The sequence below is a fragment of the Carcharhinus amblyrhynchos genome, chromosome 8, assembly GCF_965287045.1.
Source record: "Carcharhinus amblyrhynchos chromosome 8, sCarAmb.v2.hapA, whole genome shotgun sequence".
Lineage (NCBI taxonomy): Eukaryota > Metazoa > Chordata > Chondrichthyes > Carcharhiniformes > Carcharhinidae > Carcharhinus > Carcharhinus amblyrhynchos.
Genome location: NC_137331.1, coordinates 33211437 through 33235508, shown reverse-complemented (window position 1 = coordinate 33235508; position 24072 = coordinate 33211437). Strand labels below are relative to the sequence as shown.

Sequence of the window (24072 nt, the reverse complement as noted above, 5' to 3'; positions counted from 1 at the left end):
GCCGGCAGCCAACTCCACGCACCCACCACCCTCTGAGTGAAAATCATAGAATCCCTAAAGTGCAGAAGGAGGCTGTTTGGCCCATCATGTTGGCACTGACTCTGTCAGAGTATCTTAGCCATGTCCTATCCCTGTAACCCCACAAATTTACCCTGCTAATCCCCCTAACCCACACATTTTTGGACACTGATCATGCTAAATTGCCTCTTAATCAACCTAACCTGCACATCTGGAAGAAGCCCACCCAGAGGTGGGAGAATGTGCAAACTCCACACAGGTTGGAATTAAACCTCAGTACCTGGCGCTGTGAGGCAGCAGTGCTAACCAATGTGCTGCCCTTTTCCATGCAAACACAGAAACGTGGAAAATAGAAGCAGGAGTAGTCTGCTCCACCATTCATTATGATCATGGCTGATCATTAAATTCAATATCTTGATTTTCCCCCCCCACCCCTACCAATTGAGCTATATCTAATTCTTGAAATCAGACAACATCTTGACCTCAACTACTTTCTGAGATAGCACCTTTTGCCTCCTCCTTCCAACTGAAGGAGGACCAGGTAAAAATGGCTTCCCATTTTCTAAAATTTTTATTTATTAGTCACAAAGGGCATTATTGAACCAGATGGGCTTTTAACAAAAACGATTTCGTGGTCCCTTCGACAAGTATTTAATTCCCCTCCAATTTGATTTTCAAGTTTGCTGATGACACCGCCATAGTGGGTCAGATCTCAAACAATGACAAGAGAGTACAGGAATGAGATAGAGAATCTGGTGAACTGGTGCAATGATAATCCCTCCCTCAATGTCAACAAAACGAAGGAGATTGTCATCGACTTAAGGAAGTGTAAAGGAGAACATGCCCCTGTCTACATCAACAGGGATGAAGTAGAAAGGATTGAGAGCTTCAAGTTCTTAGGTGTCCCAATGACTAACAACCTGGCCTGGTCCCCCAATGCTGACACTGTAATTAAGAAAGCTCATCAATGCTTCTATTTTTGTAGAAGACTAAGGCAATTTGGCACGTCAGCTATGACTCTCACCAACCTTTCCAGATGCAGCATAGAAGGCATACTTTCTGGTTGCATCACAGCTTGGTATGGCTCCTGCTCTGCCCAAGACCACAAGGAACTACAAAAGATCATGAATGTAGCCCAATCCATCACAGAAACCAGCCTCCCATCCGTTGACTCTGTCTACACTTCCTGCTGCCTCGGCAAAGCAGCCAACATAATTTAGGACCCTGCATCCTGGACGTTCTCTGTTTCACCTTCCTTCGGGAAAAAGATGCAAAAGTCTGAGGTAATGTACCAACTGACTCAAGCACAGCTTTTTTTCCCTGCTGCCATCAGACTTTTGAATAGACTTACCTTGCATTAAGTTGATCTTTATCTATACCCTACTATGACTAACACTACATTCTGCACTCTCTTTCCTTCTCTATGAATGGTATGCTTTGTCTGTTTAATGTGCAAGAAACAATACTTTTCACATGTGACAATAATAAATCAAATCAAATTAGGGTGGCATGGTGACACAGTGGTTAACACTACTGCCTCACGGTGTCAGGGACTTGGGTTTGATTCCCAGCTTGGGTCACTGTCTACGTGGAGTCTGCACATTCTTCCCGTGTCTGCATGGGTTTCCTCCCACAGGCTAAAGACATGCTGGTTAGGTGCATTGGCCGTGCTAAATTCTCCCTCAGCGGACCCGAACAGCGCCGGAGTGTGGTGACTAGGGGATTTTCACAGTGGCTTCATTGCAGTGTTAATGTAAGCCTACTTGTGGCACTAATAAAAATGAACTAAATAATTCCAGCTTTTATTCGTTGAATTTAAAATCCACCACCTAGCGTGTGGTGGGATCGAACCTGTATCCCCAGAGTACTAATCTAGGTTTGTGGAACTAGCGACAATACCGCTCGGCCACCGACTCGGAGTGAGCAGTAGGGGCCGCCACGAGGAGCAGCCTCAGAGAGGGCAAGATGGAGTGCGGTGGGGAGGGGCGACTGCAGCGCAGAGCCTGCTGGAAGTTGTAGTCTTCCCGGCCGGGCTAGCGGGAGGAGGAGAGTGGAAGGCCGGGAAGGCGGCGGACTACAAGTCCCGGGGAGCCTGGCGCGACTCGGTGCCGGCCATTTGAACTGTAAGGCGGCGGAGGGAGGGAAAGGCCTGGGCCAGCTGGCATTGGGCAGCTGTGAGTTAGCTCCTTTATTTTAATGAATCAGGCATCGTCAGTAGCGATGTGAAAGGCGGCTTTGTTTTGTGCGCTGGGTGTATGTGTTTATGAGTTTACAAAAGTACGGTTTACAAACAGCACAGTAAATGTTTACCATCAGCCAGGCTGGCAGGTAAACTGCAGCAGGGACATGTTCCCCTTGTCATCTCATAACTGAGTGACCAATTCAACAGAAATACAGCCCAAACTGTTGCGAGATTTACGTGGCAAAACTTTGATTTGACTTATTATTGTCACATGTATTAACATGCAGTGAAAAGTATTTTTTTTTGCACGCTATACAGACAAAGCATACCTTCGTAGAGAAGGAAACGAGTGCACAGTGTAGTGTTATAGCATAGCTAGGGTGTAGAGAAAGATCAGCTTAGTGCGAGGTAGGTCCATTCAAAAGTTGGCAGCAAGGAAGAAGCTGTTCTTGAATTGGTTGGTACGTGACCTCAGACTTTTATATCTTTTTCCCGACGGAACAAAGTGGAAGAGAGGATGTTCTTAATCATTCTGGCTGCTTTCCCGAGGCAGCAGGAAGTGTAGACGGAGTCAATGGATGGGAGGCTGGTTTGTGTGATGGTTTGGGCTACATCCATGACCTTTTGTAGTTCCTTGCTGTCTTGGGCAGAGCAGGAGACGTACCAAGTTGTGATGCAACCCAAAAGAATGCTTTCTATGGTGCATCTGTAAAAGTTGGTGAGAGTCGTAGCTGACATGCCAAATTTCTTTAGTCTTCTGAGAAAGTAGAGGCATTGTTGGGCTTTTGTAACTATAGTGTCGGCATGGGGAAACCAGGACAGGTTCTTGGTGATCTGGACACCTAAAAACTTGAAGCTTCTGACCCTTTCTACTCCATCCCCATTGATGTAGACAGGGGCATGGTCTCTATGCTTCCTGAAGTTGATAACAATCTCCTTCGTTTTGTTGACCTTGAGAAAGAGATTATTATCACCATTCATAGAGTTCACCAAATTCTCTATCTTATTCCTGTACTCTGTCTCGTCATTATTTGAGATCTGTCCCACCATGGTGGTGTCGTCAGCACACTTGAACATTGAATTGGAGGTGAATTTGGTCACCCAGTCATAGATGTGTAAGGTGTACAGTAGGGGGCTGAGGGCACAGCCTTATGGGGCACCAGTGTTGAGGATTATCGTGGAGGACGTGTTGTTGCCTATCCTTACTGATTGTAGTCTGTGAGTTAGGAAGTTCAGGATCCAGGCCATAGAGTTTGGAGATGAATTTTGTGGGAATAATAGGGTTGAAGGCTGAGCTGTAGTTAATAAATACAAATCTTTCACAGGTATCTTTGTTATCCTTTTGTTGAAGGGCCAGGGAAATGGTGTATGCTGTGGACCTGTTGTGGCAGTAGGCAAACTGTAGTAGATCCAGATAGTCCGGGAGGCTGAAATTGATTCGTGCCATGACTAGACTTTTAAAGCACTTCGTAATGATGGATGTCAGAGCCACTAGACAGTAGTCATTGAGGCATGGTGCTTGGTTTTTCTTAGGTACTGGGATGATGGTCGTCTTCTTAAAGAAGATAGGTACCTCAGGTTGTTGTAAATAGAGCTTGAAGATATTTGTGAATACCACCAGCTGATCCGCACATGACCTGAGTGCTCGTCTAGGCACCCCATCAAGGCCAGTTGCTTTCTGAGGTGACCTTCGAGAAAGCTGCTCTGACATCAGCAATGGTAACCTCAGATATAGGTTCATCCAGGGCGGAGGGCATACTCTCGCTGACCTCTTGCTCAAAACGGGCATGGAATGTATTGAGTTTGTCAGGGAGAGGTGCGTTGGAGCCTGCAATTTTACATGTCTTCATCTTGGTAGCCTGTTATTGCCTTGCAGACCTTGCCATAGTTGGTGGGAGTCTGTATGGCTAGCCTGGGATTCTAGCTTGGTTCAGTACTGTCTTTTGGCATCTTTGATGGATCTCTTTAGGTTGTATCTGGCTTTTTTGTATAGCTCAGGATCGCCTGACTTGAACGCCTCAGACCTGGACTTCAGCAAGCAGTGGATCCTTCAGTTTCAAAGGATGGCATAGTGGGTTAGCACTGCTGCCTCACAGCACCAGGGTTCAATTCTGGCCTCGGATCACTGTGTGGAATTTACACATTCCCCCTGTGTCTGCGTAAGTTTCCTCCGGGTGCTCCAGTTCCCTCCCACAGTCCAAAGGTGTGTGGGTTAGGTTGATTGGCCATGCTAAATTTATCCTAGTGTCAGGAAATTAGCAGGGTAAATATGTGAGGTTATAGGAATGGGGCTGGGTGGGATTGCAGTTGCTGCAGAGTTGATGGGCCAAATGGCCTGCTTCTGCACAGTAAGGATTCTATGATCAAAATCATAAATCAAAATCATACATCAAAAAATATTTGCTTAATGTTTCAGAAGGGTATCTTTTGAAACATTCAAAGCTAAAACTTTGTGGATGCTGGAAGTCTGACATGGAAATAGAAGTATTGGAAGTGTTCAAGGTCCAGCAATAACCTGTGGTGATGGGGTAATGTTTCAAGGCCGACCTTTCATCAGCGCTGAAAGATTTCTCTTTCTCTCTCCATAGATGGTGCCTGACTTGAGCATTTTGTACATTTTGGGGGAAATTTTCCCATCCTGCTATTATGGGAATTGGAGTGAGCGGGATTGGACCATGCAAAGGTCCATTGACCTCGGGTGGGGTTTTCCGGTTTTGGAGTGAGCGCGGCTGGAAAATCCTGCCATTCATATCATTTCCTTAATTGGATACTGAATTGCATTTGTGGAAAACAAAGATTTGATATTTTAGGGACGGGTGAGGATTACTGCACACAAACAGGCCACATTTGGCTGATCAATTCTGTGCATGTTTTTTTGTTTCCCCCCCGCTACTTGAACCAAATAGTTTAAATCCCACATTTTGTTTTTGTTCCTGAGGTGTGAGCATCATTGAAATGACTGGTGTTTGTTGCCCATTCCTAATTGTCCTTGTGAAAGTGGCGGTGAACCTCTGCTGTGAATCTTGCAATCCATCTGGTGTAGGTACACCCACAGTGCTGTTAAAAAGTGAGTTCCAGGATATTCACTCAGCAGTGATGAAGGAATTACAATGTAGTTCCAAGCCAGATGATAGCTGACTGGATGTGAACTTGCAGATGGTGGTGTTCTTATGCATATCCTGCCTTGCTCTTCCAGGAGGTTGAAGGTTTGGAAGGTACTGTTGAAGGAGTTTTGCTAGTTGTGTGCTGACGTTGGAGGAAGCAAATGTTTAAATTGATGGTTGGGACCCACCGCAAGTAGGTTGCTTTGTCCTGGTTGGTGTTGAGTTGTTGCAGTGTTGCTGCAGCGGTATTATTCCAGGCAGATGGAGGACATGCCATCATACTCCTGACTTGTGCCTTGTAGATGGTGGACAGGCTTTAGGGAGTCAGCAGCTGAGTTACCCCCAGCAGAGTTCCCAGCTTCTGAACTGCTCTTGTAAACAGGATACTGAATGAATGGCATTGGACACTGCATAGTCATCAGTGAACATCCTTATTTCTGACCTTTATGATGGAAGGAAAAGTCATTGATGAATCAGCTGAAGATGATGGGACCTATGACATTATCCTGAGGAACTCCTGCAGTGATGATTTACCTCCAAAAAAAAACTGGCTATGACTCCAAACAGTGGAGAGTTTTCACAATGATTCCCATTGGCATCAGCTTTATTCAGGCTTCTTGATGCCACACTCTGTAAAATGCTGCCTTGATTCAAGGGCCATCATTGTCACCTCACCTCTGGAATTCATCTTTTATCCATATTTGGACCAAGGCTATAGTGAGGTCAGGAGCCAAGTGATTCTGGCGGAATTCTAAATTTGGTGAGCGTGCTATCATTGAATTAAATGCTGCTTGATAGCGCTGTCAACAATAGCTTCTGTGACTTTGCTAATGAGTGAGAGAAGTGGTGGAATTGTCCTACTTTATGTTGACAGGATATATCTTCAGCAATTTTCCACACGATCACAGATGCTGCTGCTGTACCTGTATTGGCTCGTTTCAGAGCATGAGTTATCACACCTGACACCAGATTATTGACAGGACCCCAAGCCTTTATGTTTGCCTTCATATGTAGGAAATAGGAGTTTTTGAGCCAGGTCTGTAATTCAGTAAGGTTCTTCCAACTCAACATCACATTCTATATAATCCCTAAATTGCTTAATTCCCTTTGTACTGCAAAACCAACATCTTGAAAATACTCAATGACTAAGCATTACAGCTCTCTACAATGGAGAGTTCCAGAGTCACAGCCCTTTGAGAGGAAAAGAATATCTTCATTTCCACTCTAAATGGCTGACCCCATTTTCTCAGCATGTAGCTTGTAAAGCCCATTAAGAATTTTACGTGTTTCAATAAGTTCACCTCTCATTCTTCTAAACTTTGGGTAACATAAGCATAGTCTATTTAGTCTCTCCTCACAGGCCAGTGGCTGAGTGATACTATCTGAATCTGTGGCCATGCCGTACTGTCAATAATCCAGAGATTACCGGGATCTTGGGTTCATGTCACACTATCTGTGACCTCCATGACTTGCCTGGGCTTGCAAAATCTCACTAACTATCCCAGCTGGAGACAATCTCTTTAACCTGTGCTTAACCCTCTCTCCACTCACATTGTCTGTACCTTTAAGACTTGATTACCTATAAAGACGTGCATTTCAACTATTATTTTGTAAATTGAGTTTGTGTTTTTATGTTCCCTGTTTGTGAACAGAACTCCCACTCACCTGATGAAGGAGCAGCGCTCCGAAAGCTAGTGGGTTGTGCTACCAAATAAACCTGTTGGACTTTAATTTGCTGTTGTAAGAGATGTCATTATGACTCTGCAGTCGATCTCACATTCTGCTTCAATTCTCTGCCCGTTGAGGTGGTGGAGGCTACCTCGCTGAATATATTCATGGGTGGATAGGTTTCTGATAGATAAGGGAATTAAGGGTTATGTGGAGAAAGCAGGAAAGTGGAACTGATCCACTTCAGATCAGCCATGATCTTATTGAATGGCGGGGCAGGCTCGAAGGGCTAGATGGCCTACTCCTGCTCCTATTTCTTATGTTCTTATTTAGCCTACGTGCATTATTGCAGATCTATAAATGATGCACTGCATGGGGAGACATTTTCAACCAACTCTTTGAGTTCTTCCATTAGCTGAGCTTGACTGACTAAGAAACTCTCAAATGTAATTGTACAGATTTGATTAAAAACTGGATGCCAGAATTTGTAACAAACAGAGAATGCTGGAAAATCTCGGCAGGTTTGACAGCATTTGTGGAGAGTAAGAACATAAGAACATAAGAAATAGGAGCAGGAGTAGGCCATCTAGCCCTTCGAGCCTGCCCCGCCATTCAATAAGATCATGGCTGATCTGTTGTGGCTCAGTTCCACTTTCCCGCCCTCTCCCCATAACCCTTAATCCCCTCTCTTATCAAGAACCCATCAACCCGCTTCTTAAAAATATTTAGCGAGGCAGCCTCCACCACTTCAACGGGCAGAGAATTCCAGAGATTCACCACCCTTTGAGTGAAGAAGTTCCTCCTCAACTCCGTTCTAAACCGCCTCCCCTTTATCTTGAGGCTGTGCCCCCTAGTCCTACAGTCCCGCATTTTGTGTTGTTTGATACAGATTTGATTCCATTTCATTCTAATTGTTTGTGGTTAGAATTTTTAGAGGGGATGACAACTTAGTTTTACAAAAATGGTTTAGTTTCTTCTGTACCGATGTATGTTCTTCTGATTTAATAATGGGAATATTTGTTTGCATAAGAAATGCAGAGGAATGTATGAATTATGGATTTCCCTTAAAGTGCTGCTTCATTGTCTGTTATTGCTGTGCACAGGTTGATACTGTTACAGGATGCCTGGACGGTCCACTTTAATGCCTACGATTTCCTTCAACCCTGTGCATTCAGCAGTGTCTTCACTGAAAACGTGTCACGTGTCTATTAACACTGGCATTGAAGCCACGACAGACGTTGCACTTGGTCTTATTGAGCATGAAGGTAAGTGTGACGAAAGTAGATTTTTTTCTCCCATGTTGATATGCATTGTTGCTTTTTTAATAAAAATTATAATCCTGTTCTAAAGTGCACTTCTATCAAAAAAAAAGTCTATTCATATTTTGACATAAAATTAGAAAAACTTTAACTTCAGCGTTGATCTGAAAAGTTAACTCTTGTTTCTCACTCCACAAACAACAACTGACCTGCTGAATATTTCCAGCAATTTCTATTTTGATTTCAGATTCATGGCAACTGCAGTATTTTACTTCTGAATTGGAAAATGCCTCCTTTTTGTGAGCATTTTATTACCTCAGAGTGGGACAGATGGTAAACGAGAATACAATTTTATATAATTATGAATGATTGGACCTGAGAATTTGAAAAAAAATGCTTTTGTGGCTTCTCTGAGGGGGAGCAGTTGAGGGAGGTTAGTGGGTGTCAGAGGGGTAGGGGATGTCAGGAGTGGTGGTGTGTGGGGTTTGTTATAAGGGGTGTGGTGGATAGCGGTGGGGTCTTTTGTGGGATGGGGGGTTGGGGAAGCACTGGTCGGAGGAGGGGGATTGAGGTAGGTTAGTGCTTCTCAGTAATTGCTGTGTAACCTCTTACCTGGGAAGCTCCGAGAGGGGTACTCCAGCGCATCTTTGGCATACTCCCCAAATCTGATGCTGGGGAGTTTGGAAGTTATGACCCATCATGTTTTTCTTTTGGGTAATGAAATGTTGAGGATACTTTGGGAAGGCTGTATTATTTCCACATTTCACTGTTACAAGAGTTAATTCTTTCCCCCATGGTAATGCAATCCTAACTACTTTGTTCATGAAATCATGTTGTGATTCATGGAAAATGCAGGTTTGCCTGTGGACGCTGAGTACCAGTAAAATGTATTGGAAATAATTTTGAATCACAGTAGGTTGAAGAGTCTGGCTGATAAAAGCCATTATTCCATTGGTAGCTAAGGCATTAAAATTTGACATTTTGTTTACTTCAAAGAAGTTGCATGAGCTTCAAAGAGAAAGTAGCTTCTTGGTTTCTGTTCATTGTCATGAATAATGAAGGCATGTCAAGCTGTACAAGCAGTTCAGACTGTAATCATTTGTGTAGGTTTTATTCATCATATTATCAGAGACTATTTATATTGAAGAGTTTGCTAGTGTGGCAGAGTACACAATGGCTCAAATCCCCCCAGTCTCTGGATGGTTGGTCCTAATCATTACAGATTTATAGTTCCTTGAAAGTGGAGTCACAGGTGGACAGGGTGGTAAAGAAGGCATTTGGCATGCTTGGTTTCATTGGTAAGAACATTGAATCCTGGATTGGGACGTCTTGTTGAAGTTGTAAATGACACTAGTAAGGCCACGTTTGGAATACTGTGTATAATTCTGGTCACCCTATCATAAAAAGGATATTATTAAACTAGAAAGAGTGCAGAAAAGATTTACTAGGATGTTACCAGGACTTGATGGTTTGAGTTATAAGGAAACGCTGGATAGACTGATTTTTTTTTTTCCTCCCTGGAATTTAGGGGTGACTTTATAGAGGTCTATAAAATAATGAGAGGCATAGATAAGATAGATAGTCAATATCTTTTTCTAAAGGCAAGGAAGTGTAAAACAAGAGGGCATAAGTTTAAGTTGAGAGGGAAGAGATATGAAAGGGTCCAGAGGGAAAACTTTTTCACACAGAGAGTGGTAAGTGTCTGGGACAAGCTGCTAGAGGTAGTAGTAGAGGTGGGTACAATTTTGTCTTTTGAAAAGCATTTAGATAGTTACATGGGAAAGATGGGTATAGAGGGATATGGGCCAAACACAGGCAGTTGGAACTACTTGATGGTAAAAACTGTACAGCATGTACAAGTTGGGTTGAAGGGCCTGTTTTCATGCTGTAAACCTCAAAAAAAATTGGTGAAGGACATATAACCTAAGATGTGTATTGGCACCCTGTAGAAGCTCTGATTGTAGACCTACATGGGAATTGTCTGGGAGTTTTCAGCATCCAGTGGGTAATTCCCCTGCTCCCCGGGACCCTCTGTGAATGTCTCCAACTCTAGCTGAGGGAATATGGTTCCAAGGTGCTTACTAGGATACTTACCCAGGAAATGTTAGATAGTTTAAAATTTGGGATTAATTTTTTGGTCCTGTCCACTGAGGGAATTGTCGTGGGCAGGACGGACAATTTGATGGACCGTTGAAAGGTCTGTTGATGTTAGGCTAGAATTTCCAGTATTCAGGGTGGAGATTAGAAAATCCCACCATTAGCAGGCTGTTTTGGATATAGTGTTGTGTAATGAGATGGAATTAATTAATGATCTTGTCATAAAGGATCATTTAGGGAAGAATGATTGCTGCATACTTGAATTTCTAATTCAGATTGAGGGCAATAGAGTCTCACACTTGTGTTCTTGTGTTAAACCAAGATAATTATATAGACATGAGGACAAATTTGGCCCTAGTGGACTAGGCAGAAAGATTAAAAGTTGATGAATAATGACAGACACTTGAGATATTCAATTCCTCCCAACTAAAATATATTTCAGAGAGGAAGAAAGATTGCAAGAAGAGGGGAATGCATCAGTGGCTAAGCAAGGTAGTTAATGATAACATAAAGGCAAAAATGACTGCATAACCTATTACAAAAGTCAGTAGCAGAGGCTGGAGGATTGGGAAATTTTTAAAGACCAACAGAGAGTTACTAACAAAGTAATAAAAAGAGCAAAGATAAATTATGAAGTAAGTCTAGCACAAAATGTAAAAATGCGTTACAAAAGATTCTACAAGTATATTAAAATGAGGAGCGTCGCTAAAGTCATCTTCTTTAGAAGATGAGACTGGTGAGTTAATAAAGGGGAACACAAAAGGCAGAGATGCTAAATCAAAGAAACTTCAATGCAAAGGAGTCTGGGTGTTCTTGAGTATGAATCACAGAAAGTTAATATACTAATGCAGTAGATAATAAGGAAGGCAAACAAAATTTTGGCATTCATTGCTAATGGAACAGCATATTAAAGTAGGAAAGTGCTGTTACAAATGTGTAGGGCTATGGTAAGACTGGATCTCGAATACTGTGCACAGTTTTGGTTCCCGTTACTTATGTAAGCTTGTAAGTGTATAAGAAATGATTCAGAGAAGGTTCACTAGATTGATTCCATGGATGAAGCACTTATGAAGAGAGATTGAGCAGCTTAGGCCTGTACTTACTGGATTTTGAAGAATGAGAGAAATGTAATTGAGGTAATAAGATGCTACTGGGGATTGACTGAGTTGACATCGAGTGAATATTTCCCCATGGACGTCGAGACCTCTTTTCCATCACAGAAACACACCTGCTAACATGGGACAGCTACCGTTGCGGACACACGCACCCTATAAAAGGGTTCTCCTGTAGGGAGTGTCTCCATTCTGAGATTCCCCTGCGATCCCCTGTCTGCCTCAGCAGCGCCCACCTCTCTGCCTGGGGTTGCTTGTCAGCTATTGCAGCGAGCCCAATGGACCTCCCATATCTTATATGTGAACTATCCTTAATTAGATGCAGCTTTCAGAGATGGCACCTTATTTGACTACTTAAAGATTGCGAGTCATGTCACACAATGATAATTCTGGGGCTCCTGACCCAGAGTAAAGACCAGTATTGGGGTCCTGATGATCTCAGTAAAATCCAGCCCCATGCGTCTCAGTGAGGATTTTTTGACCTAATTGAAAAGGTTCATTGTTTTTAGCCTTGCTTAAAGACTCTCTTTAATACATTCCCCTTTATGTTGATGTGTTGCAGTGAACTTAGGTGGAAGGAAGCTCATGTGGAGCTAAAATATTGACACAAAATATGTTGGGCTGAATAGTGTTGTTCTGTACTGTAGAATTTTCATGTCTCTCCTCCTTCAATTTGGTTGGAGGAATTCTGACTTTGCATCATGGAATTCTGTTCTTTTGACTCTTCTGACCTCTGCTGGGCATGGTGCAGCTGTCACTCATCCCCTCTCTTTAACTGCTGCCAACCTGATTTACTTCCTGTTGTTGGAAGATGTAGCTGATGCTCCCATGTGCAGCCAGGAGAGCACCTTCCAGGTACCATCTCTGTTGGCACAAGATGGCTGGAAGTTCTTGTCAAATCTAAGATCTTGTTACTGATGTAATGACTTGGGCCTAAATCAATTCCAGCCCGCTGCTTGGTTTCAGGCTGTGGCCATGGGGAGGGAGAGAGGTTCCAGCTGGCTTTAGTCTCAACCACATCCTGCCTTTGGCATCAGTTGCTGCTTTGCACTGCCTCTGGCTCATCCTTCTCAGGACTCTGATGCTAACTGAGTGATGTGGGTATGCCGGCGTTGGACTGGCGTAAACACAGTAAAAAGTCTGACAACACCAGGTTTTAGTCCAACATATGCTCTGTCTGAGGCCAGAACTCTCCATTTACCTGACGAAGAGGCTGTCCCCTCGAAAGCTTGTGAGAATATTATCAAATAAATAGGTTGGACTAAAACCTGGTGTTGTCAGACTTTTTACTGTGCTAACTGAGTGCCCAGTGATAAAAGAGGCTGCACTCCCTGGCTGGGTTCTGAGCCCTGGGGCCCCAAACTCTTAACCCTGTGGAGGTGCTAACCTTGCCCTGGCAGTGATTTTTCTTATGTGAAAGGCCATTACTCATTCAACTGTATTTAGATAGACAAAAACTGCTAAAAAGTATTTGACAAGGTGCCAGTTTCAGCTGTGAACAACTTGAAAAACTGTATTTGCTGCTTACGGTACAGTCTCCTCCATTTGGGGAGACTAAACACACAAAGTGCTTTACTGAACCCTTTCGGTCCATCTGCAAACAGTACCCAGACCTTCCAGTTGCTTGCCACTTCAACATAGCACCCTGCTTTCCTGTCCACATGTCTGTTCTTGGCCTTTTGCAATGTTCTAGTGAACATCAACACAAACTGGAGGAACAGCATCTCACTTTCCGAATGGACGCTTTACAGTCTTCCATTCTGAATATTGAGTTCAACAATTTCAGAGCATGAACTCTCCCTGCCAACTTCACCCCTTTTCCATTTTTTCATTCTATTTCTTCTTTTCATCGCATTCATCCAATTTTATCATCTTTCTTTCTCACTTCCATTTTTCCACTTCTCCGTTCCCATTCTCCATCTTGCCACCCCCACCCCTTAACAATCTGTTCTGCCATTACACACTCTGATCACTTACTGGACACTTTTAGCACCATTGTCAGCCTTCTTTATCATTGTTTAAATTCCATTTATCCATTAAAAGCTGCCCTCTTCCTTATAGTATAAATCTCTTCTGATTTTCTTTGCTCTCAGCTCTGAAGAAGGGTTGTCCAGACTCAAAACATTGGCTCTATTCTCTTTCCACAAACGCTGTTAGACCTGCTGAGATTTTCCAATATTTTCTGTTTTTGTTGTGTTGACACAAGGTGATCGCTTTGCTGAACATCCCCATTCTGTCTGTGAACGTGACTTTGGGCCTCTATGGGCTTGTCACTTTAATTTTCCATCCCACTTCTTCACTGACCTCTCTGTACTCTTTCCCACACTGATCCCGTGAAACTCAACACAAGCTTGAGGAATAATGGAGGCGATTCTTCCAGCTCGCTGCGCTGTTCTAGCAGCGCAGTAGGCTGGGAGAAAAAAAAACGGAGGCCATTTAGTGGGCTGTCCGCTTGGCGCCACGGCCTTTGCGCGCCTCCAGCTGCCGGGGTTCCAGCGTTGTCACCTTCCCACCGGAAGTTGGCTTGGAGCTGATTTAAGTATCATGATCCTCATTTAAATCTTAATAGCAGGCCTGGGATTGAAATCTCCAGGCCTGCTAGTCCACCTCCTGTCATGAGTGATTGAGTGGCTCACTCCCAGTGGGATTTATAACAGTTCCCCACTGACACAGAACTGGCAACCCAGCCCCTCTGGAGTGAAGGGAGGCCATGGAGGCCTCCAAGGAGGTCAGGGGTGAGGGGGGTGCCCACTGGGCATTGCCAGCCATGGTACTGCCTAAGAGGCAAAGTACCATTGGATAGTGCCAAGGCTGCGGACCCAGAGGGCTCAGGGTGAGCCCAACAAGTTTATCTGATAGTAAAAAATAAACTTGTTGGACTTTAACCTGGTGTTGTGAGACTTCTTACTGTGTTTACCCCAGTCCAACGCCGGCATCTCCACATCATTGCTGAGTGGACCAGCAATCGAACTGGCCAGCGATTGGGAGGCTGTCAGTATGGGGCTACTGTGCGTGTGCCAACCCCTGCTATGACAGGTCAGCACATGCATAGTGGCTGGCTCAGCGCGATGCTGCTGCCTCTCCAACAGGAATAGGCCTGGCTGACAGATATTTATTGTGATTCACGCTAAGGCATTCTGTGATGCACAGAGTGTGAGAGATTCGTTTTGAAAATCCTCTTGAAAAAAACAGCAGGATTTACTTTAGTTTTTACACAAATTTAGTAGTTAGGATTTTTTTGGGAGAACCCCGGCCAATATCTCAGCTATGAATTGGCATGTTTTAACCTTTCGGCCTCAACATTGAGTTTAACATTTGCGGATGATAAACATTACTCCCGTTTTCAGCAACACCAGTGAGTGTTAATGGGGTCTGCATTACTATTTATATCCTCTGGACTCACTTAACAAATTTTTTTATAGTCCCATTACTATTGTCTTTTACCTTGCATCAACCATCCCTTTTGTCATTTAATTGCTGCTTTCTTATTAGATATTATACAAGTACCTACAAAGTGAGTTTTTGTTGCTGTAAAGCATTGAGCTTTGATGCTGAAATATTTGTGCATTAATCAAGCCAAGTTCCTTACTGTGCCAATTGGTTATTAATTTTGACTTAAAGATGTCCCTGTCTCTATATTGTGTATATATTTATTATGTAATACAGACAGTGAACTGCATCAGTGACTCTTTAGTAGGGTTTTGCCGACATTGGAGAAATCAGAAGCCACGTTTCAAACAGCAATTTTACATTAGGACAGAGTTTAGGAGAAATGTTTTGTTGTTTTGGTACATTTAGGTGAAAAGTAAATTTTGTAAACTCTACTGAGCGATGTCCATTTACCAGTTTTATTTTTGGAAAATCTGTTGCTTTAACCAGCTTGGATCTCAGTCTAAGAGATAATGGGTGGGATTTTGCGGCCATGCTCGCCCCATGGCTGGAAAATCCAGCCCGAGGTCAACTGATCTTTGCATGATCTGTGTCCTGCCTGCTACAATTCCGGACAGGATGGGAAAATTCCATCCAATATGTCCAATAAATCAGAATACACAGGGAAGAGTTTTAAGTTTGATTCTGAGGTCTTGCTCCATACTTTTGATTCATTATGTTTGTCACCACTGACACTGAACCCACAGGGTACGTACAGCTAAAAAATGTGACTCAGTGGAGCCTTTGTGTAATGTAGGTTTTGTCATTAGGTACAAGTAAGTTGTAATAATCTTTTTAAAAAAAGAAAAGTAGATGTACCTTGCTGCAGATGAAGATGCATCATTCCTTGTTGTGCTCATAATATTGTAATTTAAAGTATGATTGTCCATGAACAAAAGTTCTTTGGCTAATTGAACAGTAAATATGAGTCTTAAGTTAGACAAGAAAGCTGTTAAAAGCGCTTGATGTAAATTTTTTTAGTTGGGAGCAGAAAGTAATATCTTGTACACAGCCTCAGAGGTATATAAAGGTGGATTAATTTTTTTAAATGGATAGCCTTGAATAGCAATGCATCACCAGCTTGCCTGAATCCATAATCTAAGATAAACTTATACCCAAAGTTGATGGTCTAGAACTCATTGAATGCCATATTGGATTATGATGTTGATGGAAAGATTCTCTTTCCCTGAATGAGTATACGGGTCTGCAGTGAAGCAGAAGCTTCAAGAGGAAGCGTGGCATTTACTGAATTGCTTGCTTCTTTGCTGTGGTGTCTTGAGGGATAGTGCATGATGATTGTGCAATTCATGTCAAGCAGACAAAGATTTGCCTGTTTCTCTTCTATTAAAAGCTGCTGAACACAGTTGATTGGTATGAAGCTATCTTCAGAACATATTGTGCATCTGTGCAGAAGTAATGAATAAATAACATTATTAACAACAGCCTCACACAAGTGCTGGATTGCCAAATATATTATGGAATGGGAAATTTTTTTCCTGTTCATTTGTGGGACATGGGCGTCGCTGGCTGGCCAGCATTTATTGCCCATCCCTTGTTGCCCTTGAACTAAGTGTCTTGCCCATTTCAAAGGGCAGTACCCACTGTAGGCCAGACCAGGTAAAGATGGCAGATTTCCTTCCCTAAAGGACATTAGTGAACAGATGGTTTTTTCCAACAATCAATTCCCTCGTGCCAACACTACAATTAAGAAGGCCCACCAGCACCTGTATTTTCTCAGAAGACTAAGGAAATTTGGCATGTCAGCCAAGACTCTCACCAACTTTTGCAGATGCACCATAGAAAGCATTTTTTCTGGTTCTTTCACAGCTTGATATGGTTCCTATTCTGCCCAAGACCGCAAGAAACTACAAAAGATTGTGAGTGTAGCCCAAACCAGTCTCCCATTCATTGACTCTGTCTACACTTCCCACTGCCTCAAAAAAAACTGCCTCAAAAGACCCCATGGACATGCTCTCTTCCACCTTCTTCTATCGGAAAAAAGATACAAAAGTCTGAGGTCAAGTACCAACTGACCCAAGAGCAGCTTCTTCCCTGCTGCCATCAGACTTTTGAATGCATTTACCTTGCACTAAGTTGATCTACATCCTAACTATGACTGTAACACTACATTCTGCACTTTCTCCTTTTCTTCTCTGAATGGTATGCTTGTCTGTATAGTGTGCATGAAACAATACTTTTCACTATACTAATACATGTGACAAAAATAAATCAAATCAAATCATGGTCATCAGTAGATTCTTAATTGCAAATTTTTTTTATTGAATTCAAATTCCACTATATGCCGGGGATTCGAACCCGGGTCTCTAGAACATTAGCTGAGTTTCTGGATTAATATTCTAGCAATAATATCACCAGGTCATCGCCTCCCGTAATAGACAAAGTGGAAGATTTTGCCAAATCAGAATATTGAGTTGGGGTGGCGGGGGATTTGTTTTAGAAAATCCTTCATCCTCAGTAATCCACGAATTTCCATGGGGGGAAAAAAAATGATGAGCTGATCGATGTGCACTTTTAAAAGTTAAACTGCATTACTTAGGAACTTGACTCAAGCCACACAGCTTGTAACTCCTGCTGTCAGCAGATGATGTTTCACGTTTTAAACCGCAAAAAAAGCTGCAAAAGCATTGACACGTATAATAGATTTCTTATGAAATATAATAAAAATAGTAAGTGTAACATCAAAGATGAGACTGTTAACATTCTAATATTTCAATGTCAGCCAACTGGAAAAGTGTTTTATTTTTTGTTAAATATTTGAATGTCAAATTAGGAGAAAACTGACACATAACTGTCATTTTAAAAGCAACATATTTTCACTTTAGTTACTGTGAATAAAACCTATTGCATCTTAGAGTTTCCAACAGAGACTGACTTGTGTGAGAAAGGAGAACAGCTGTCTATTGCCTCTGTCACCGGAGTTTCAAATCCAACTCAGGAATGGGCTAAAACATTTGTTTCCCTGAATGTGGAAAGGATATTTCATAAAATTGAGCTCTTTTATCCAAATTACTAGAGATTGAAGATTCATGAGATAAACTGCATAGAATTCTACAAGGCTTGACAATCTCAGAGGCTTTAAGTAAACTGGTTTGCGAAAAGGGAAGAGGACCTATGACAGGGCGTGGGGGTGCTACTTTTCAGGGTTGGACCACTTATATCAGGATTCTGATTTAAGATTTTCCTCTTGAATGCATCTCTATGCTATTAAATATTTGGCAACCCAGCACTTGTGATGCCACTGTGGTTAAGGCTATTTATATATTGTTTTGGCACAAAATGAAGCAATCTGTACCAAAATAGCTTCATGGTTAGATGCTCTTTATACTAAGAAACAAATGTTGCTGTGGGCTTATGCACTTTATTATGGTATTCTTTCTTTAATCTACAATATTCTTGGTCTTGCTTTCTTTAATAATAATAGTGAATGTGAAATGTTGAAAAGCATTCTTGATCCCACATTCATGTTTCCATTCAAACTTCTTATAAAACTTACAGATGACTTTAATGTTAAAATGTGCCAACCAGTTTAAATAACAGTGCCTTAAAAGAGTGGATTATAAATTTGATCCTGGCATTTACAGATATTTCACCCCACTAAAAATAGATGAACAATGATAGAGGATGGTGGCAGCCTGAACTTCAGTGTCTGAAAGCGTGGCAGAAACAGAAAAATGAATTTAAAAATATACTCAGATAAGCACTTCCAAGTGCAGTAATCTACAGGCCTATGGACCAAGAGCTGGAAAATGGGATTAGATTGAGTAGCTCTTTATTTTTTTGCTGCCACAGACACAATGAGCCAAATGACATCCTTCACTGTTATACATTTTCCATGTTTCAGGAATGAGAAATTTCCATCTATTGGTAAAATTCGATTATAGAATTCCAGCCTTCGAAATGTTTTTCCAACCTCCACCTACCTCACTCTGTAGTCCTTTTGCTTTGCATGTGAACCATCTAGCAAGGTCATGTTCTGTTGTTGGCATGTTACATGTACCAGCTGCATTGAACGCTGAGTCACTTTGGTGATTTGATACAAATGTATGCTCTTGGATGTTTCAGAGTTAAGAATAATCCTGTCTTTGCAGAGAAACATCAATAACCCAATGACATTTCCCCTGGTGGTTGACATCAACAGGGTGTGCTAGCCAGGTCATTTTTCTTTTGAAAGAAAACAATCAGTTAATGAATATTAAATCTGCATATTTACTTGGTCACCCATTCATGCAGTTTTTTTTAAAACGTATGCTCACTCCAAAGAAAATGCCAGGCACACCTGAATAGTACATAAAGGGTTTGTGACTCGATTGAGCAGTTTTGTTGCTGATTTAAGGGCTTTTGTAATTCAAGAAAGGGAATTGAATCCTTTCAGAAATTGAATTGCAGCATGGGCCAATGTGCTTAATTCCACCAGATGGCACTCCTGTTGGAGAAACCCAACAATGGAAAATGTAATGCTGCTTGGTTCTTTTGAGTTGATTGAAAACAATGTCTATCCTCAAAACAGGATGTTTTGTTTTATACACTCTACCTAATTCCATGTGTAAAATGTAATTTTTTTTAACATGCTGATGTGTGAATTGCACCCTCAGCTTGCTGACATGCCTGTTTGTTTCTGTGCATTTGTACAAATCTAAAATTAAATATGAGGTTTAGGAGAGGGAGCGTGAGAAAGCTTTTCTTTACATAATAGGATGTTTGAATGTGGAATGCATGACTGGAGTTAGGGATTGAAGTAGCGACACTAAGTATGGCTTAAATGCGTGGGGGATAAACACTAGCATGGAGTGGTTAGAATGAGCAGACTGTTTCCATGTTGTAAATTCTATGTAATTAACTTCCTTGTAATTAACATGCCAACTGTTTTAGTTCTGGTGTTATGGAGGAGAGATGTCCTTTTGAGTCCATAAAATCTAATTTATTAACTTGCAGAGTTTCAGTTGAATCAGAGCTTAATTGTTGGATGAGCAAATTATACTCACTATAATACAATTTAGTTTTTAAGTTTGAAGAACCAACAATTTGTCTTTCTTGCGTTACTTAAGTGCAATTTCTTAACCGACTCAGGAACAGCTTCTTCCCTGCTGCTATCAGCCTTTTGAATGGACCTACCACGCACCAAGTTGATATTTCTTTGCACCTTACCTACGACCGTACTACTACATTCTGTATTCTCTCCTTTCCTTCTCTGGGAATGTTATGATTTGTCTGTATAGCATGCAAGAAACAATATTTTTTACTGCGACAATAATAGATGTGACAGTAAATCAAATCAAATAAAGTAATTAGACATTCTGATTCCTGTGTGAATGAGGCATTGCGTATTACTAGGAGAATGCGTCTAAATTAGAAATATTTTTCTCTTTTAATAAATATGGCATGGAATGTGCATATTGAAATTTGAGCTTTGTTTTTGCATACACCCTCATTAACAAATCTTTGAGTTATACACAATGAAGATTAAACTGTGTAAAATATATTTTTCTTTGCAACAACAGAGGCTAACTTAAGTAAACTGCGATTCAAAGGTTAACTTCAATCTCATGAAAGAAAGGAAAGTTTGTATTTGTCCAGTGCTTTTCACTACTACTGGCTATTGTACAGCAAATTAAGCACAGCAAATGTGGTCACTGTTGACATGTCAGAAAGGGGTAGGTGACTTGCAAACAGCAAGCTCTCACAAACAGCAATGTAATACTGTAATGACCTGATAATCCACTTTTGTGATGTTAATTGAGGGATATATATTGGCCAGAACACCTGGGATTAAGCCCCTGCTTTTCTTTAAAATGGTGACATGGGAGTTTTATGCTCACCAGTAGAGATTGGTTTAACATCTCATTTGGATAATAGCACATCTGACAGTGCAACATTCCCTCTTGATTTTTGTGCTCAAATCCTGGACTGGAACTTGAGCCCACAACCTTATGACTCTGAGATGAGTGTACTACCATCTGAGCCACTGCTGACAGCAATGTCAGAATCCTGTATTACTTGTTCAGAATTTACAGACTTCTAGTTCCAGTATTGTCTTTCCCTACATTTTCACTGTTTTTAAAAATAAATAGAAGCCTTTTTGAGTGACAAATTTGCATTTGAAAATGTGACTTATGAGAAATGCTTAACAGAGAGCTCTTTCGGTCTAGTATTGTTGGGGTCTGGGCCTACCGATAATGTTGAAAGCAAGGCTGTTGGTAAACTCTACCTTTTGTTGAACATTAATTATGCACAATACTATATATAGAACTATCTTTCTTCATGCTCTGTTGTCATGTAACCTTATGTCACAGATGATGTAGACTATATATCTAACAGTAATGCTTTATAATATATCTCTCCTGCAACACCACCCCCCCCGCCCCCCCAAAGCCTCTGACTTCAATAGATACTATTTGCATCATCCATTAGTCTTGAAGTCTCTGTGTCACTAGGCTGATACCGGAGTTGAGGGGGTTGAGCTATGAAGAGTGGCTGAATAGACTGGGCTTGTACTCGTTAGAGTTTAGAAGGATGAGGGGGGTTCTTATTGAGACGTATAAGATGATGAAAGGGATGGATAGGGTAGAGGTGGAGAGGTTCTTCCTGCTCAGGAAGGACAGCAGGACTAGAGGGCACAGCCTCAATATAAGGGGGGGACAGTTTAGAACAGAGTTGAGGAGGAACTTCTTCACTCAAAGGGTGGTGAATCTCTGGAATTCTCTGCCGTTGAAGTGGTGGAGGCTACCTCGCTAAATATATTTAAGACGCGGGAGATAGGTTTTTGGTAGGCAAGGGGATTAAGGGTTATGGGGAGAAAGCGGGAAAGTGGAACTGAGCCACTTCAGATCAGCCATGATCTTATTGAATGGCGGGGCAGGCTCGAAGGGCTAGATGGCCTACTCCTCCTCCTATTTCTTATGTTCTTATGTTCATCTCTGATTCACAGAGATAAACGTTGTGGTGGTTTCACCAACCTCACTGACTTTGTTCTCATTTCACTTGAAGGTTGCAAGGGTTTCAAGTTCTCTGTGTTCTTTCTCAAACTATGTAGAGTATCATGTGAATCTTCAGAGACTAATGGTTCTCTTTTTCCTGACCGTAATGATAGTTGGCCCATTCCATTGATACTCATTGTCTTGAAGATGAGTCTGTGTCTGTTCCCATTATCCTGTTCTTTTTTGCTACAAGTTAAGATCTTGGACTTTGTGTCCTTTCCAGTACTTGATCTTCCGGTCTCTCATCCAGATTGATTCACGTGGTTGGAGTTCGGGTAAATCATGCTCTCTGTGGTGGTGATTGTAATTTCTGGTCTGATTGGTATGATATTCAATCTCTTCTTTCCTTACTCTCCACTGTTTTTGGACATGGTATGAGCATATGTGGAAAAACAGGAAGTTGAGTCAATAATTGTCTTCCCATCTGAATTTCTGATTGAGCCAAACCATTCTGAAGTGGCGTAGAAGATAGCTCAATGGTGCTAAATTGATTTAATCGTTCTTTTTCAACAAAGATTTTAATGTTCCTATTCCTCTTGTGGCCTCATTATTTGATTGTGGGTGCTTGAGTGAACTAGTTGTGTGTGCAAGTCAATATTTTTCCAAAATTTCTAGAATTCTTTATTCATAAGCTGTGAACCATTATCTGAAATGATCAGAACTGAAATACCTTGTGTGACACAACTTCCATCAGTGAATTAATGACTGCTTCTGATGTTGTACCATGAAGGTTTTTAAGCTCAATTCCACTGGAGTAATAGTCAACAACGATGAAGCATGTCTTTCCCTTTAGCTCGAAAAGGTCCTTTCCAAGATCCTTTCACATTCTGGATGAAATGGCGATAATACCAGCAGTTCATTTTACTCTTGGCAATGGATTGCTCAGGTGAAGCAATTCAAAATAATTTCTTCTTGTGGTTTGAGATCCTTGGCTACCAAACTGAATTTCTGGTTCTAGCACAACACTTAACATCAGGGTCTCCCTGATATATTCTTAGAATTTTCTCGAGTCTGAAGACTGTTGGGATGACCAACTTCTTGTTGCAGATTAACAAGTCATCGACAATGTTGGGATAACTGTCCTGCTCAAGAAGTTGCAATTGTTTGGAACATATTCAGATGGCACACTGGTTAGCACTGCTGCCTCACAACACCAGGGACCCGGGTTCAAATCCAACTGTGGGTCATTGTCTGTGTGGAGTTTGCACATTCTCCCCTTGTCTGCATGGGTTTCCTCTGGGTGCTCTGGTTTCTTCCCATAGTCCAAAGATGTGCAGATTAGGTTGGTTGGCCAAGCTAAATTGATCCTACTGTCGAGGGATTAGCAGGGTAATTATATGGGAAAATGGGGCCTGAGTGGGATTGTGGTCGATGCAAACTCGACAGGCCGAATGGCCTCCTGCACTGTAGGGATTCTGTGATTCTGGCCATGCATTTTTGCATTATTCTGTAATTCCAGCACAACTTTCGTCTGCTTTTTGTGCTTGCCGTATCTTATACACCCTCTACTGTTGTTGGTGATAGGAATTTTATAGTCAGTAAGCTGTAAGATTCTACGTTCTCAACAAGATTTGTGTCCTCCTGTTCAGGGCACCCAACTGGAGTGTGTGACAGTGCATCTGCTGTTGTTTGCCTTGGCTATGTTTATCCGGTTCCTTCACATAATTCCAGGGAAACCTTCTGTTGGTTTCCTCATGGTTTTCCATTTCATCCCCTTGAAAAATGAGTTCTAGATCTGTGTGTGTTTTTCGACCTAACAGTGCACATGCATGATTGTGGATCACATGCAAAGTTTCTGTGATTTCTCTCTGGCAACCAATTGACCCTTGAGCTTCTGTTGAATTGTTCCTGGACCATGGGGTCTTATGGTCGATGACTGGAAGAAATCTGGGTTTGACCAGTGTTTCTGAAAGAATTGAAACTCCTGGTCCTGTTCTATTTGAAGGTTGTTTTATTCTTGTTGACCATAAGTTCTGCAGTCCCAGTAATTTTTATGACCCTGTAATTTCTCCCAAGAGTTATGGAATTTGTTGTTTTCCTTCTTGAATGGTACATGAGTTTCTCCTTTCGGTTTTGTTAAAAGCTGTTTGTTGCAGTAAACTGATTTAAAACAGTCTGTATTCTTTCAGGAATGGCACTCCACATTTTTTGTGGGCCATTCTTCGCATTGGTGCAGTTCTTCCTTGCCACAACAAGAACATAAAACAG

The 24072-nt window shown here is 41.8% G+C and overlaps 1 protein-coding gene across 1 annotated transcript in view; it reads left to right on the top strand.

Moving 5' to 3' along the window:
* The first annotated feature begins 2115 nt into the window (after positions 1-2115).
* The window catches only part of nsmce2 (NSE2 SUMO ligase component of SMC5/6 complex), a 176625-nt gene continuing 154668 nt past the window's right edge, over positions 2116-24072 (top strand). Inside the window, exons 1-2 of the mRNA XM_080194841.1 lie at positions 2116-2192; positions 8076-8237. Of these exons, the coding sequence (XP_080050967.1) occupies positions 8093-8237 (145 nt within the window). The 5' untranslated portion in view covers positions 2116-2192; positions 8076-8092. The remainder of the gene's footprint in view (positions 2193-8075; positions 8238-24072) is intronic.